General features: G+C 41.8%; 1 protein-coding gene across 1 annotated transcript in view; it reads left to right on the top strand.

Annotated features, from left to right (window-relative positions):
* Positions 1-14,980, top strand: part of ccn1l2 (cellular communication network factor 1, like 2) — a 16,512-nt gene extending 1,532 nt beyond the window's left edge. The window contains exons 2-5 of the mRNA XM_077235497.1: positions 1,952-2,165; positions 9,494-9,829; positions 12,785-12,984; positions 14,346-14,980. Of these exons, the coding sequence (XP_077091612.1) occupies positions 1,952-2,165; positions 9,494-9,829; positions 12,785-12,984; positions 14,346-14,651 (1,056 nt within the window). The 3' untranslated portion in view covers positions 14,652-14,980. The remainder of the gene's footprint in view (positions 1-1,951; positions 2,166-9,493; positions 9,830-12,784; positions 12,985-14,345) is intronic.
* Positions 14,981-15,621: the final 641 nt, after the last annotated feature.

The following is a 15,621-nucleotide window of genomic DNA, read 5'->3' as shown; positions in this document are numbered from 1 at the left end:
AGGCACTGTCTTAATATAATGGCTATATTTATGCAACAGGCTCCTGATCTTCATGTAATGAGTGTAAGTTACACTTTATTTCAATAGTCCACTTTAGACATTCTACTCACTATAAGTAACTTTGCAACTACATAACTCTCATTAGAGTATTAGTAGATTGTTACACTGTAAAAAGTAATACACTATATCTACTCAATAAAATTGCGGCAACAGATTACAAGCAATATTAGTAATTAAATGTAACAGATTAGAATTGAGCAAGAATTAATCAAATTTATTCCTTAAAAGTCAGCCATTTAAAATGAGTAACATTTAAACAAACACGTCTGAATAACAGACAGACGTTAACGATGAATTAAGAACTCTTTATTTTTTATTGCCAACATTGAAGATGCCTGATGATAACAAGCAGAATTACAGAAAGAAAGAAAGAGAAATACAAGAACTACAACTGACTTCAGCCACAGTCGTATATGAAATCAACAGAAAACACATTAAATCTCTCTCATTACTAACCAGACTAAATGTATTTCTGTCATTCGTCTACAGTTTTTTTTGAGAATGAACAGAGGTTTCGATGTTGATGTTGATTTTATGGAAAATGCTTGATCGCCATTATGGTGATCAGTGTTTCATTTAGTTGGGTGGTTTGACTCTTTGATTTTAATGTCAGTTTGAGTTTTTTTGACAGTGTAGGTTATGGTGTTAGGAGAATAAGTTGACTAGAATATCTGTTGGAGGACCAACATAATAAAGTGTTAGCAAATATTAAGCAGACAGTCTACTAATCATACCCGCAAACTAGTCGCTTTTCAGCGAAATTCGCCGTTTTGAATCAAAATATGCCATTTATGTGAGTCGTGTAGATCCGATGATTTTTTTTTCGACCGGGGTTGAGGTTGCAAGCACGTTAAACTTCACAATAATAATTAGGAATGTGCTAATTAGACTGGAGTGAGACCATAGACGTCGTTCGAGCTGTTGTGATGTTTTTTGGCGCTCTAATGATGCGTGACAGTCACACACACATCGCTGTGAACCGATCACCTGTTCCGCTTTACAGCACCACAAAAAACCATGAATGAACTCAGGGCTCGACATAACGCTTGTCCGGGAAAACTGGAATTTTTGAAAGGGCAAGTGAAAGATAATTTTACTTGCCCGATCGGACAATTATTGTGATTTTATTACATTCAATGTAAACAGCGATTGATAATGGGTAGTGTATTTCTGGTAACAACGTTGTTCTATTTCACCGACGAAAATAGTTCCAAAGGAAAGCAACAGTTTAGTTACTGAATGATTCAGCATTTTGAACAAATCTTTTGTATGAATGACTCAATGATTCACTAATTAAGACGGTCACTTCCCGCCCCCTATTGGCGGTTTAGCTTCATGTTTAAGTGTTGCATTTTTTTATTTGTATATTCAAACATTTATTTAAAACATCAATCTCATGAGATTATTTATTGCAGTTGTAATTTTGCAGTGCAAATTATTTAATTTGATGGGTAACAGCCCTAAAATAGTGTCTTATTATTGTAACTTAATTTATTGATCAAATGTAAGAATTTGACATGAAAGATGATGCATACATTTAATAAGGTAATAAAAATTATCTTTATAAAAATAAATAAGACTCGGGGGTAAATATCACCAAATATGAAGATTTAAGTTTGTAAAATCTGAAAATATTGCTTCAGAATAAATATATTTACACCACCAAACCCCCCTCCCGTACACGGTACAGTACATACAATTTGTACATACCACCAACCTCCCCCACCCCCGGCCAGAGACATGTCACCTTTTTCAACACTGTTGAGTTTGCAGGTATGACTAATACCCTAATGAGAGTTAGTTGACATGGAGCTCCAAAGTTACTTATAGTTAGTAGAATGTCTAAAGTGGACTATCGAAATAAAGTGTAACCTGAGTTTGTGTTCCCTAGGGATCCCGAGGCTGTTCCCGGCCGTGCTCGTGCCCTCGGGATCCTCCCTCCTGTCCTCTCGGGGTCAGTCGGGTGCTGGACGAGTGCGGATGCTGTAAGGTTTGTGCTCAACAGCTGAACCAGCACTGTGGCCCGGACCGACCCTGCGACCACATCAAGGGCCTGCGGTGCCACCTGGGGGCCGGAGGGGCCCCGCGCCGGGGAATCTGCAGAGGTGGGAGAAACACACGGCATTCTGGGACTGACTGCTTTAAATAATAATGGGTGATTCTTCAGTTAGGAGAACTTTTCAGTTCCTGGTGATTATTTTTAAGAAAAAAATAATTTTAAAGGAAAAATTATCATGAAAAAATTATCGTTTCCCTTTCAAGGGAACTCGAGCTGCGTTAAGACGCGGTGGGAACGCTCTGCGTGATTGCGTCGTGAAGCACGTGTATAATCAGTCCAATGGAAGAGCGAGACGTCATAGGCGGTGACGTCATAGACCAGGAAGCTATAAAGCACACCAGAAAATAGACCGCGACAGCTTCTGTTGCCTTCAGCAAGCGATCTGTGTATTCTGTCCTTGTCATATTTATTGTTGTCTGTTAAGTTGCAATATATATATATATTATGGCAAAAGAGAGCCAGCAGCTTTTGTGTTGTTCCCTGCCCACGTTATATCACGGGTGGGGACACACACATCAGCTTTTTGTTACTATTTGGGAGTGGAGCATGCCACAGTCAGTTCTCGAGGGGGCTGACTGTGAGCATTGCGAGAAGCTGTCTGTGAGGACGTTCCGTTCCCGCCGGGCGTTCTTCGAGGAGGACGGTTCGGTTCGCGCTCCCCGCGCGGGTCCCGCTGTTGCCGATGCACGGCAGCGACTCGCATTTTGGGGTTCGCAAACGGATCTGACAGCGGGGGTTGGGACGGGCCCCGCCCTATCTCAGCTTTCACCTGCCAGATCCAGTGCTGGCGATTTCCAGTTCCGAGGAATTGGTATCGTTAGTGTTTTGTTGAGAAAAAGAGAACAAAACAATTAAAGATATTAAGAAGAGGCAGATGTTTGAGTTTTCAATAAATGAATAAATAAGTCAGCTCATAACTCTGTTGAATAAAGAGGAGCTTTAAAAGGAGGTTTATCTAGTGGTGTTGCTAGTTAAATATTTTCTGGCCAGCTGAACATTATGATAGTGAAAATAAAAAGAGTTTATTAGATGAAATAAATCGAAAAACAGAAAAACTCTGTATCTATTCGAGAATTGCGTCGTGCAAAAACAGATAAACTATACTGGGGAGGGACGGTTTCGAGAAATCGTTTCTCCTCTGCGTCCTCTGGGTGGCGACTCTCTGAGGAGGGTCGCAGCACGGCCAGTTCGGTTGTTTTCCTGCTGGTGGCCACGGAGTGATATATTTATATATATATATACGTTTTTCTGATTTAAAAATAAAGAAAAATAAGATAAAATTATGTCTGTTCTTCTGGACGCTCCGCTTTCAAAAAAAAAAAACTAAGAATAAACCGTTCAGCGGCGTTCCAGAGGTTTCTTCCTCACCAATCTAATGTTCCTGAGACTGCTGGGCGGAGCAGTCTCAGTCTGCTAAGCTCCTCCCAGCACAGAGTGCAAGAATGAGCATCGCCATTTGGGCTCCTCCACAATCGAAGGGGACTTGGGTGGCGGTAGCAGTCTAGCCAGTTAGAGATATGCAAGATCTGAGGACTATTTTATCTCTAAAAAAGCTTGGACAATAGGAAGCCCTGACGCCGAGGCTATCAGGCTTCTAAAGGGTGGTCCCCTCCGGGGTAGGGATGGTTTTGAGAAAATCGTTTCTCCTCGGCGCCCTCTGGGGTGCGACTCTCTGAGGAGGGTCGCAGCGCTGCCAGTTCAGTTTTCCTGCCGGTTCGCCGTTCAGGACACCAAGGTGTCAGTGTCCCCAAACGATCCTCCGAGGGGGGTCGTAGAGCAGTCAGTTCGGTTTCCCTGCCGGTTCGCCGTTTCAGGGTGCCGAGGTGCCTGCTTTTTCCAATGATCCTCCGAGGAGGGTCGTTGGAACTAAGTTATTTAAAGGGAGGCAAGATCTGAGGACTGTCGTCATCTCTAATAAAGCTTCTGAGGGCTCCTCCGGGGCAGGGACGGTTTTGAGAAATCGTTTCTCCTCGGCGCCCTCTGGGGTGCGACTCTCTGAGGAGGGTCGCAGCGCTGCCAGTTCGGTTGTTCCCTGCCGGTTCGCCGTCCAGGGCACCGAGGTGTCAGCGTCCCCATACGATCCTCTGAGGAGGGTCGTAGAACGGTCAGTTCGGTTGTTCCCTGCCGGTTCGCCGCTTCAGGGCACCGTAGTGACTGTTCAACCAAATCCAGAGGCCAGTCTTGAGAGACTGGTTCCCCTAGTAGAATTTCTGGCAGCGTGGAAACTACTGCCACATATTTCTCGGTTGGTCCTGCACACTATAGAAAAGGGTTCAGAATTCGGTTCTTGTCCGCCCAGATTTCTAGGGGTCCTCCCCACTGTGGTGGACCCCGAGCAGGCTTTGGTTATGGGGCAGGAAGTACTGACACTTCTGCAAAAGGAGCTGTAGAAGGGGTTCCTCCTCCCGGCAGACAGTCAGGGTTTTACTGCCATTACTTCATTGTTCCGAAAGAGGATGAGGGGTTGCGTCCTACTCTAGACCTGCGTCAATTAAACAGCAGGTTTCAGAATCTTAAGTTCAAAGTATGCTTACGCTAAATATGATTGTGTCACAGATTCAGTCCGAGGACTGGTTTGTCACAATAGACTTAAAGGACGCTTAATTATCTATCCATCCTCATCACAGGATGTTCCTGAGGTTTGCTTTCAGGGGCGAAGCATACCAGTATCGGGTTCTTCCATTCGGCCTAGGTTATCACCCCACACCTTTTACAATATGCGTGGATGCAGCTCTGGCTCCTCTGAGATTCCAGGGCATTCGCGTATTAAATTATATCGACGATTGGTTGATTTTAGCTCAGTCCGAGCTTTTGGCAGTTCAACATCGAGATGTCGTTCTGTCCCACATAAGGAGTTTGGGGTTGCGGCTCAACACCAAAAAGAGTGTACTCCTCCCAGCTCAGAGGACCACTTTCTAGGTGTATTATGGGATTCGACAACAATGCAAGCACGTCTGTCTCCTGCACGTATTTCTGCGATTCTCACAGCCGTAAAGAATGTAAAACTAGGTCAGTCACTCTCTGAGACTGTTGGGGCTCATGGTAGTTGCGTCTAACGTAGTTACTTTTGGCCTTCTGTACATGAGACCCCTGCAGTGGTGGCTCGGGACCAAGGGGTTTTCTCCGAGGGGAAATCCGTTTTCGCATGATCAAGGTCACACGGCTATGCCTTCGTGCCTCGGTCATGTGGAAGAAACCTTGGTTCCTCGCCCAGGGCCCAGTGCTGGGTGCTTCTTGTCGACGCGTCACGCTATCGACGGATGCTTCCCTCACAGGATGGGGGGCGGTCATGAGTGGCCGCTCGGTGAAAGGTCTTTGGCTGGGGCTCATGGCAGTTGCGTCCAACGTAGTTACTTTTGGCCTTCTGTACATGAGACCCCTGCAGTGGTGGCTCGGGACCAAGGGGTTTTCTCCGAGGGGAAATCCGTTTTCGCATGATCAAGGTCACGCGGCTATGCCTTCGTGCCTCGGACATGTGGAAGAACCTTGGTTCCTCGCCCAGGCCCAGTGTTGGGGGCTTCTTGTCAACGCATAATGCTATCGACGGATGTTTCCCTCACAAGTCGGGGGCAATCATGAGTGGTTGGTCGGCGTAGGGTCCGGACAACACACTGATGGTCTTGTATATCAGAGCAGATATCCTGTTGAGGCAGGGGCTGTGGCCCGGGGAATGGAGACTTCACCCCGAGGTGGTGGAGCTTCTTAGGGAGAACTTCGGTCAAACTACAAGTCGACCTTTCGCATCGCTTGTACGATGCATTGCCCTTGTGGTTCTCCCTCACGCATCCAGCTCCGCTTGGACTGGATGTAATGTAATAGGTGTGGTTGCCGCTACACCTATACGCTTTTCCCGATATCTTTGCTCCTGGGAGCTCTGGAGTTGTGGATACTGTGGGCTCGGCCTCTGAGGGGGCCTAGCTCATAGATTCAGGTTTCTCGACCGAGGTCGTGGAGACCATACTCCAGTCTAGAGCTCCCTCCACGAGAAGACTAATATTCTTTTCTCTGCCTGGTGCAGAGAACGCCTTCTGAATCTCGTTTCTGCCCTGTTGGTACAGTACTTGATTTCTGTAATGAATGTTTCTTTGCTGGGCTATCTCTGAGGAAAGATCCTTAATTTCGTCTTCTCCGTGGTACATGAGGCTGAGGCCTGCACGTACTTGGATTTGCACCTGGTTGGTGGTAGTATTTCTTCACCCCAGATCGGGTTGTGTTTTTAGGTCCCTACTAAATGTGCGGGTCATTTGTGCTCCAGGCCTTCTGTCCTCCACCTTTAATACCCCAGATCAGGAAAATCTTAAATCTGTTATGCCCTGTCCGGGCTTTGGATGCTTAGGTCCACAGAGCTGCTCAGTGGCGTTTATCAGAACAATTATTTGTCTGCTTCGGGTAACCTAAGATAGGTTGCCCTGCATCTAAACAGATAATGAGCAAGTGGGTAGTTGAGGCTATGTCACTTGCTTATGAAGCGGCCGGACAGCGTTCACCTGTGGTTGTTCAGGCCCATTCTACAAGGAGTATGGCTGCCTCTAGGCTTTAATTTCAGGTGTTTCCCTTCAGGATATTTGTAATGCGGCAGACTGGTCCTCACCTCATACATTTGTCAGATTTTATGACCTACACCTCTCCACTCCCGGGGCTAGGTTGCTTGCTTCTAGTGTGCGCAAGGACTTCTCACAGAACGGGCATTTGTCTTATGGCGTAGTGGGTATGGGGTTCTAAGCATTAGTTCCTTGCATTAGCCATTACATGCAAAATTGTTGAACTATTTGTCATAACTGTCAAGCATAGTTTTACACAATTCTATTAGACCTTTTGTAAAAAAACGTGAATTGATGAATCGTGCAGTTGAAATTGACTCTCACTCATGAAGGAATGTAAAGTGTTAGTTCAACCAACAATCAACCAGTTGTCTAAATTGCTCAAAGGTGCATCTCATGAATACAGTAATCAATTGGCAAGCATATAGACAGACCACAACTTAGGGGTGTTTCTTTCTAATTTAGTTTTTTTTTTCCTTTGTGCCCCTTGTCTTTTTCTTACTGTAAATTATTTAGTTTTTTTCTTTCATAAAGTAGCACTAGTAAAAGCTAGGGGTGTAATGATTCCCTCATGTCACGATTCGATACATATCACGATACTGAACTCACGATACGATATTACTGTATTGCGATACTCCAAGACATTTGATAAACAAATTAACAAAAAATGAACTGTTGATTAAAATGCTAATTTTGGTATTACATTGTGTGTGTGTAAATGAATAGTGCTGGAAATACAGGACAATAGAGACACCAGAATAACAATATTCATGATTCTGAAGCTGAAAATACAGAATTATTTTAGATGAATATGCTTGTACTGACTAGATATATTTAAAATAATGTTGGACACTTTTACTGGTAACATCAGACATTTTGCATTATCAGGATCCACAAATATTCCTCCATTGCAGTATTATACATTATATTCAACATTATATATATATATATATATGTATATATATATATATATACATATAGTATTTTACGTAATGTAGTACTTACACTACAACTCTTTTTGAATTATTTTATTTTGGGTGAACTACACACAATACAGATTGTCACGATCCACGATACATATTGTTGGATTTTTGTATTGTGATATATTGTGACATGATATATTGTTACATCCCTAGTAAAAGCTGTGAAAAACAAAATCCTGTTCATTCTCTTTCTATCAATAACCCACATACAGTAATATGTAAATAGTACTGTTGAAATTGATATATGCCATAGAAGTGCAGCCTTGTGCAATTTCAATACAGTAACTGTCATCCAAACTGAAGCCTACTGTAAGTTTACATCAGGTAATACTGTCAAAGTACACAGTTACAATTGACAACATGCCTAAACATTTTGACGACCTTGTTCGTGAACAATGACTCAATGACTTATCATTCTGATGACACTGACATGATCATTTGCAGGAATATTTACTTTTGAGAGATGTACTAAGGATTTTTAGTGACGGACTAGCTTTAGAAACATATCTATAATATATTGCAGTTTGTACAAATTGTTCTGAGAATTGCACTTATTATTTTGCACATGTTAGGGATGATTTGAAAAACGCACCGAAGCGAGTGAGAAAAACTGTATTACTGTAAATCATTCATGCACATCCAGACGTTCCTCTCTGTCTGGCCACATAGGTTCACCTGAGAGAAATTGTTCAATTTAGGAGACCTTTTCAGGAAAAAAAAAAAGATTACAAATTTTGTAAAATTAGCTTGACAGATTTTGACAACTATAGTTCAACATTGGTGTATGTGATAACTCAAGCAATGAAATGAGGACTATTAGTTTTATATGGAATTCAGCATTCACAAGTATAGTTAATTTTGACTGACATGACATAAGCAAATGATAATGTTATAAAACAGCAGAGAGTTGTATGAAAGCAATTGATGCATGTGCAAAAGCATTTGCAATTTGTTGAAAGGAATGAGAAACTGCTACTATGATGTGCACAAATGAATAAATGTTGTGGAGATTGAACTAACTGTTGTGCAAATGTAAATAGTGATGTGAGAAATGCACCAAAGCGACTGAGAAGAACTGTATTTCTTCCTCATTTTTGAAATGTAAAATAATAATGTAGAAATGTAATATAATAAGCTGTATACATTTATAATAAATGTGTCAAATAGGATAAAATCACAGCATTTTCACTTGCATTTCAATTTGAACTAAGAAGATAAAAAATACATTTTGGTGTTTGTAAAATTTGAGATAGATGGATAGATGAATGGATGGATAGACAGACAGACAGACAGATAGACAGATAGATAGATAGATAGATAGATAGATAGATAGATAGATAGATAGATAGATAGATAGATAGATAGATAGATAGATAGATAGATAGATAGATAGATAGATAGATAGTAAAGAATCATCCCCAATACAATGATATTACCGTCATTGCAGAGAAAAACTTTATATATATATATATATATATATATATATATATATATATATAGTCATGTTTTGAGTTTGTTTTTTGATCTGTTCAGGTTTGAGTTTGTTTGTTAATCTTTGTTAATTAGTTCAGTTCTCCCAAAAGTCATTAGATCATTTTTTTAGTATGATATTGAATTATATGCAGAAAGTGTCTCCATCAAAGGCTCTTGACTGAACTCCTGAGCATTGTTGTTGTGTGTGTGTGTGTGTGTGTGTGTGTGTGTGTGTTTTGTGTGTGTGTGTGTGTGTGTGTGTGTGTGTGTGTGTGTGTGTGTGTGTGTGTGTGTGTGTGTGTGTGTGTGTGTGTGTGTGTGTGTGTGTGTGTGTGTGTGTGTGTGTGTGTGTGTGTGTGTGTGTGTGTGTGTATCAGCTGACGCCCAGGGTCGCCCGTGTGAGTTTGGTGGGCGTGTGTATCAGCACGGCGAGGACTTCCAGCCCGACTGCAGACACCAGTGCATGTGTATGGATGGTGTGTTGGGCTGCATGCCTGTGTGTCCACACCACATCCCTGTGCCCGACACACACTGCACACACCCTCGCCTGGAGACGCCACCGGGCCGCTGCTGTGAGGAGTGGGTGTGTGAGCATCAGAACAGCGTCAGGGAAGAGCCGTCGGACCCCGGTCCTCCACACACACCGTACAACCACATCAGCAGACTCTTACAGAGCCCTGACAGCTCTCCATCCACCAGGGGATCCTTTCAAGGTGTTACACTTATAAGTTTTATGCGTTTAAATATGTTAAAGTCCCCCTGTAGTTAATCATTGTATCCCTTAAAACTCATCTTTGATCACCAATATTACATACTTAAATGTTTTATCCTTGACAAAAAAATCTTCATGACTTAAAATAGCTCGGCTCATTTAGTATTCGCGGTTCTATGAATATGCAAATGAGCCCCGCCTCCACTCACTCACTCAGCTCAGAGATCCACTCGTTGACGATCACACGTTGATCTGATTGGTTACAAGGTAGTTTGTGACGTCAGAAACACCAGCGATTTCAAAGCATGTTTTTGAGACTGTCTTTGGTTCACTGCAGTTTTAAGGAGAAAATACTCAGCAATGCTGTCGACTTATGAATTTGCACATGGTTTGTCTTAAAGCATATTAAAAACACCACATAGACATATAAACAACATTAAAAGCTGGATTTTCAACATAGGGGGACTTTAAATTTATTAAATAAATTAATTTTAGTTTAGTTTTAGCAATTTTGTTGAGTTTTGTCATTTTTGTTAGTTGTTGATTTAAAAAAAAATTATATATAGTTTCGATACATTTTTATTTCAGTTTCAGTTAAAGTTATTTTAGTGCATCGACTTAAATTAAACAAAAATGAGAAATGCGTCCTTGGCATTTAGATGAAAAATGTAACGAATGTCCACTGAAGGCCAGTTGAAGTTTTACCCATGTAACAAAATACAAAATAAACAAGACCTGACTTGAAATGTGATCTTAAAGTCCCCCTTTGGTGAAAATCAAGTTTCTAATGTTTTTTATATGTCTATGTGGTGTTTTTAATATGCTTTAAGACAAACCATGTGCAAATTCATAAGTCGACAGCATTGCTGAGTATTTTCTTCTTAAAACTGCAGTGAACCAAAGACAGTCTCGAAAACACGGTTTGAAATCGCTGGTGTTTCTGACGTCACAAACTACCTTGTAACCAATCAGATCAACGTGCTGGTGGGCTTTCGCATATCATTAACAGTGAACTAGCAGTGGAAATATTTTTTTGTTGATATGAAAAATTGGGTAGATTTAGCAATATAGCGGGTGAATTATGTATGTGATGTACACTCACCTAAAGGATTATTAGGAACACCACACTAATACTGTGTTTGACCCCCTTTCGCCTTCAGAACTGCCTTAATTCTATGTGGCATTGATTCAACAAGGTGCTGAAAGCATTCTTTAGAAATGTTGGCCCATATTGATAGGATAGCATCTTGCAGTTGATGGAGATTTGTGGGATGCACATCCAGGGCACGACGCTCCCGTTCCACCACATCCCAAAGATGCTCTATTGGGTTGAGATCTGGTGACTGTGGGGGCATTTTAGTACAGTGAACTCATTGTCATGTTCAAGAAACCAAGTTGAAATGATTCAAGCTTTGTGACATGGTGCATTATCCTGCTAGAAGTAGCCATCAGAGGATGGGTACATGTTGGCCATAAAGGGATGGACATGGTCAGAAACAATGCTCAGGTAGGCCGTGGCATTTAAACGATGCCCAATTGGCACTAAGGGGCCTAAAGTGTGCCAAGAAAACATCCCCCACACCATTACACCACCACCACCAGCCTGCACAGTGGTAACAAGGCATGATGGATCCATGTTCTCATTCTGTTTACGCCAAATTCTGATACTACCATCTGAATGTCTCAACAGAAATCAAGAATCATCAGACCAGGCAACATTTTTCCAGTGTTCAACTGTCCAATTTTGGTGAGGTCTTGCAAATTGTAGCCTCTTTTTCCTATTTGTAGTGGAGATGAGTGGTACCTGGTGGGGTCTTCTGCTGTTGTAGCCCATCCGCCTCAAGGTTGTGCGTGTTGTGGCTTCACAAATGCTTTGCTGCATACCTCGGTTGTAACGAGTGGTTATTTCAGTCAAAGTTGCTCTTCTATCAGCTTGAATCAGTCGGCCCATTCTCCTCTGACCTCTAGCATCAACAAGGCATTTTCGCCCAAAGGACTGCCGCATAATGGATGTTTTTCCCTTTTCACACCATTCTTTGTAATCCCTAGAAATGGTTGTGCGTGAAAATCCCAGTAACTGTATCCCAGTAAATACTCAGACCGGCCCGTCTGGCACCAACAACCATGCCACGCTCAAAATTGCTTAAATCACCTTTATTCCCATTCTGACATTAAGTTTGGAGTTCAGGAGATTGTCTTGACCAGTACCGCACCCCTAAATGCATTGAAGCAACTGCCATGTGATTGGTTGGTTAGATAATGGCATTAATGAGAAATTGAACAGGTGTTCCTAATAATCCTTTAGGTGAGTGTATGTACAATGTTATGATGAATTATATGCCTTTCTCCACTGATGTTCAGAGTTGTTCAAAGCGTTTCTAAGGATACTGATGTTTATAAGGCTGCTGTGTGACTCTGAGATGCGAATGGGAACATGGTTTGAGTAACATTAGCAACACATTATTACCGGTTTGATAACAGTCAAGCAAAAGGGTAATGATATTAATTACCGTTATGTGTCCGACGTTGAAAAGAGTGATATCATTGTGCAGCGTTTACTTCAGTAAGTTGGCCGAGTGGATTTGTGAGCTGAGTGAGTGAGTGGAGGCAGGGCTCATTTGCATATTCATAGAACCACGTATACTAAATGAGGCAAGGTTGTCGAGTAACATTAAAGATATTTAAGGCATGAAGACATTTTTTCACAGGAAAAAAAATGTTTAAATATGTAATTTTGGTGATCAAAGATGAGTTTTAAGGCATAAAATTATTAACTACAGGGGGACTTTAACTTTTACCAGTATGCAAAAGCCTAGTAGCCACCCAGAACCCCCTAATAACTACCCATAATGCCCTTGCAACCACTCTGAACAACTTTAGCAACAGTTAAAGTACCTTATCCACCTCAAAGGTGAAATGTTTTCTTTATGGCTTTGTTTTCTCATTAACGCTGCAGAGTGGGTGTCTGTGCCGGTGTCTCTGGTTCCCTTCCCAACATCCGAGTGTTTCCCACAGACCACCGACTGGACCGAATGCTCTGCTTCCTGCGGGTTTGGCATCTCAAGTCGTGTGAGCAATAGTAATGCACAGTGCAAGCTGGTGAGAGAGACGCGCCTTTGCCAGATCCGAGAATGTGACATCACGCCAGCTGTGAAGGTGAGATATAGTGAAATGAGCAGACATTTTTTCTTAAGACTTTAATTATTGATTGCTTTCAGGATGTAAAGAGAGTTTCAACCAATTTAACTAAAAGTGCTTATGAAAAACAGAGCTGTGAGTGGAGTGAAAGCAGTGTCCACAAAAAAGCACACTGTAATTCGGATTCACTCCAGGTTTTCCTTTTCTCCTAACTGGTCAGAGAAACCAGAGACTTTAGATATACCAAGATGGTGCACTGCACTCATTCATAAAGTCATTGCGTCACATTGAAACTGTGTCTGTGTCTGAATCCCCCCCCCCCCCCCCCCCCCTATATACCCTCATTCACTATCCCCTACATTAGTCATCTAATATAGTCCACTTGAAGGAGTGAATGAAACCGAGTGAGTGAATACGGACACAGAGTGCCGCTTTTGTATAGTTTGTGCTCGCTGTTTAATAATAATTTGAAACTTCGCAAACTGGCAGCTCCAGTAGTGATGTAAAGAATAATCTTGAACTTTGTCATGTATAAACCTTAATTAAACGTTTAATAATCAATTTAAAAGGAATGTATACCTGAATGATATTACGCTGGACAAGCGGTTTATTCGGCACACGAATCTCATAGTGCATTATGGGTATTCTTTAGCTGTTGAGTGTACATCGGTTGTACACCCACTATTGCGGTGCATTATGGGATTAATTGAATGAGTGCACTAGATAACGTCCACTATGGTTTCGGGCACAAGCTACAAATTGCGCATTGGCTGGTCTAGCTCAAATAGCTTTTTAATGCTATTAGAGGATGAGATGTGAGGGACTCCAAACAATCTTTGAGCATGAGAAATTAGTGTACCTTAAAGTCCCCCTGTGGTGAAAATCCAGCTTTTAATGTTGTTTATATGTCTATGTGGTGTTTTTAATTTTAATATGCTTTAACAAACCATGTGTAAATTCATGTCAACACCATTGCTGAGTATTTTCTCCTTAAAATTGTTTGAAATCGCTGGTGTTTCTGACGTCACAAACTACCTTGTAACCAATCAGATCAACGTGTGATCGTCAACGAGTGGATCTCTGAGCTGAGGGAGTGAGTGGAGGCGGGGCTCATTTGCATATTCATAGAACCATTTATGTTAAATAAGGCAATGGTGTCGAGTTACAGTCAAGCTATTTTAAGACACAAAGAAATTTTTTCAAGAAAGAAAAATGTTTATCAATGTCATTTTGGTGATCAAGGATGAGTTTTAAGAGCTAAAATGATCGACTACAGGGGGATTTTAAACCTAAATCAAACCGTTTTACAAATAATGCCTTCGCATGTTGGTATTATGACTCTCATTAATGGTTTACTGTTGCTTTGTAATGTCATTCAGAGAGGAAAGAAGTGTCGACGGACAGTGAGGTCTCGGGAACCAGAGCGGATCACGTTTGCCGGCTGCTCCACGGCTCGCCGCTACCGGCCGCGTGTGTGTGGCGTGTGTGTGGATGGCAGGTGCTGTCGGCCGTCCGCTTCCCGAACGGTGCGTCTGCGGTTCCTCTGCCCGGACGGAGAGACTGTCACACGTAACGTCATGTGGATCCAGCGCTGCCGGTGCAGCAGAAGCTCCTGCAGGGCTCAGAGAGAGCGTTCCTCGCCCACCGTCAGCCTTCACAACGACACACACACCTTTTCTCGCTGAACACACACAACGCGCCATCGTTGCATGATGGCTAAAACTCAGTTTTTAAAGGGTTAGTTCACCCAAAAATGAAAATTACCCAGTGATTTACTCACCCTCAAGTCATCCTAGGTGTTTATGAGTTTTCAGACGAATACAATGGGAGTTATATTAAAAAATGTCCTGGCTCTTACAATCTTTATAATGGCAGTGAATTGGTTGTTTTGGTCTTGAAGTCCATAAAAGTGCATCCATCCTTGATAAAAGTGCATCTATCCATGTTAAAAGTGCATCTATCCATGATAAAAGTGCATCTATCCATGATAAAAATGCATCTATCCATCATAAAAGTGCATCTATCCATGATAAAAATGCATCCATCCATCATAAAAGTGCATCTATCCATGATAAAAGTCCATCTATCCATGATAAAAATGCATCTATCCATCATAAAAGTGCATCTATCCATGATAAAAATGCATCCATCCATCATAAAAGTGCATCTATCCATGATAAAAATGCATCTATCCATCATAAAAGTCCATCTATCCATGATAAAAGTGCTCCACACTGCTCTGGGGGGTTGATAAAGGCCTTCTGAAAATATACATATTTAAAACTATATTGACTAAAATAACTGACGGCCGTACGCATCGATTTACACCGAAAGACTAACCATTGAACTTGATGCACGACGTAATGACGAACGTGGAATCGCAGAGGAAAGAGCAAAACAAAACACCAGTCATGAATTAGAAGTCTAAAACGACAATTTTGAAAGAGAAATGTGGGAGGAGCTTGAGTTTGTTGCACAGCCATATTTGGTCATATATTGGAGAGGCGTCAAAGCTTTCGCTACTCCAACATCGGACGTCATACATCGTCACGTGTTACTCTTGTGGTGCAAGTCGACTTGCATAGGCCGTCTGCCGGAAGCTAGTTATTCTAGTCAATAAAGTTTTAAATATGGATATTTTTCTTACAGATTCGC

The sequence above is a fragment of the Siphateles boraxobius genome, unplaced genomic scaffold (genome assembly GCF_051911475.1).
Source record: "Siphateles boraxobius isolate OS27281-9 unplaced genomic scaffold, OSU_SipBor_1 195, whole genome shotgun sequence".
Taxonomy (NCBI): Eukaryota; Metazoa; Chordata; class Actinopteri; order Cypriniformes; family Leuciscidae; genus Siphateles; species Siphateles boraxobius.
This window is presented reverse-complemented; position numbering and strand designations above follow the sequence as displayed.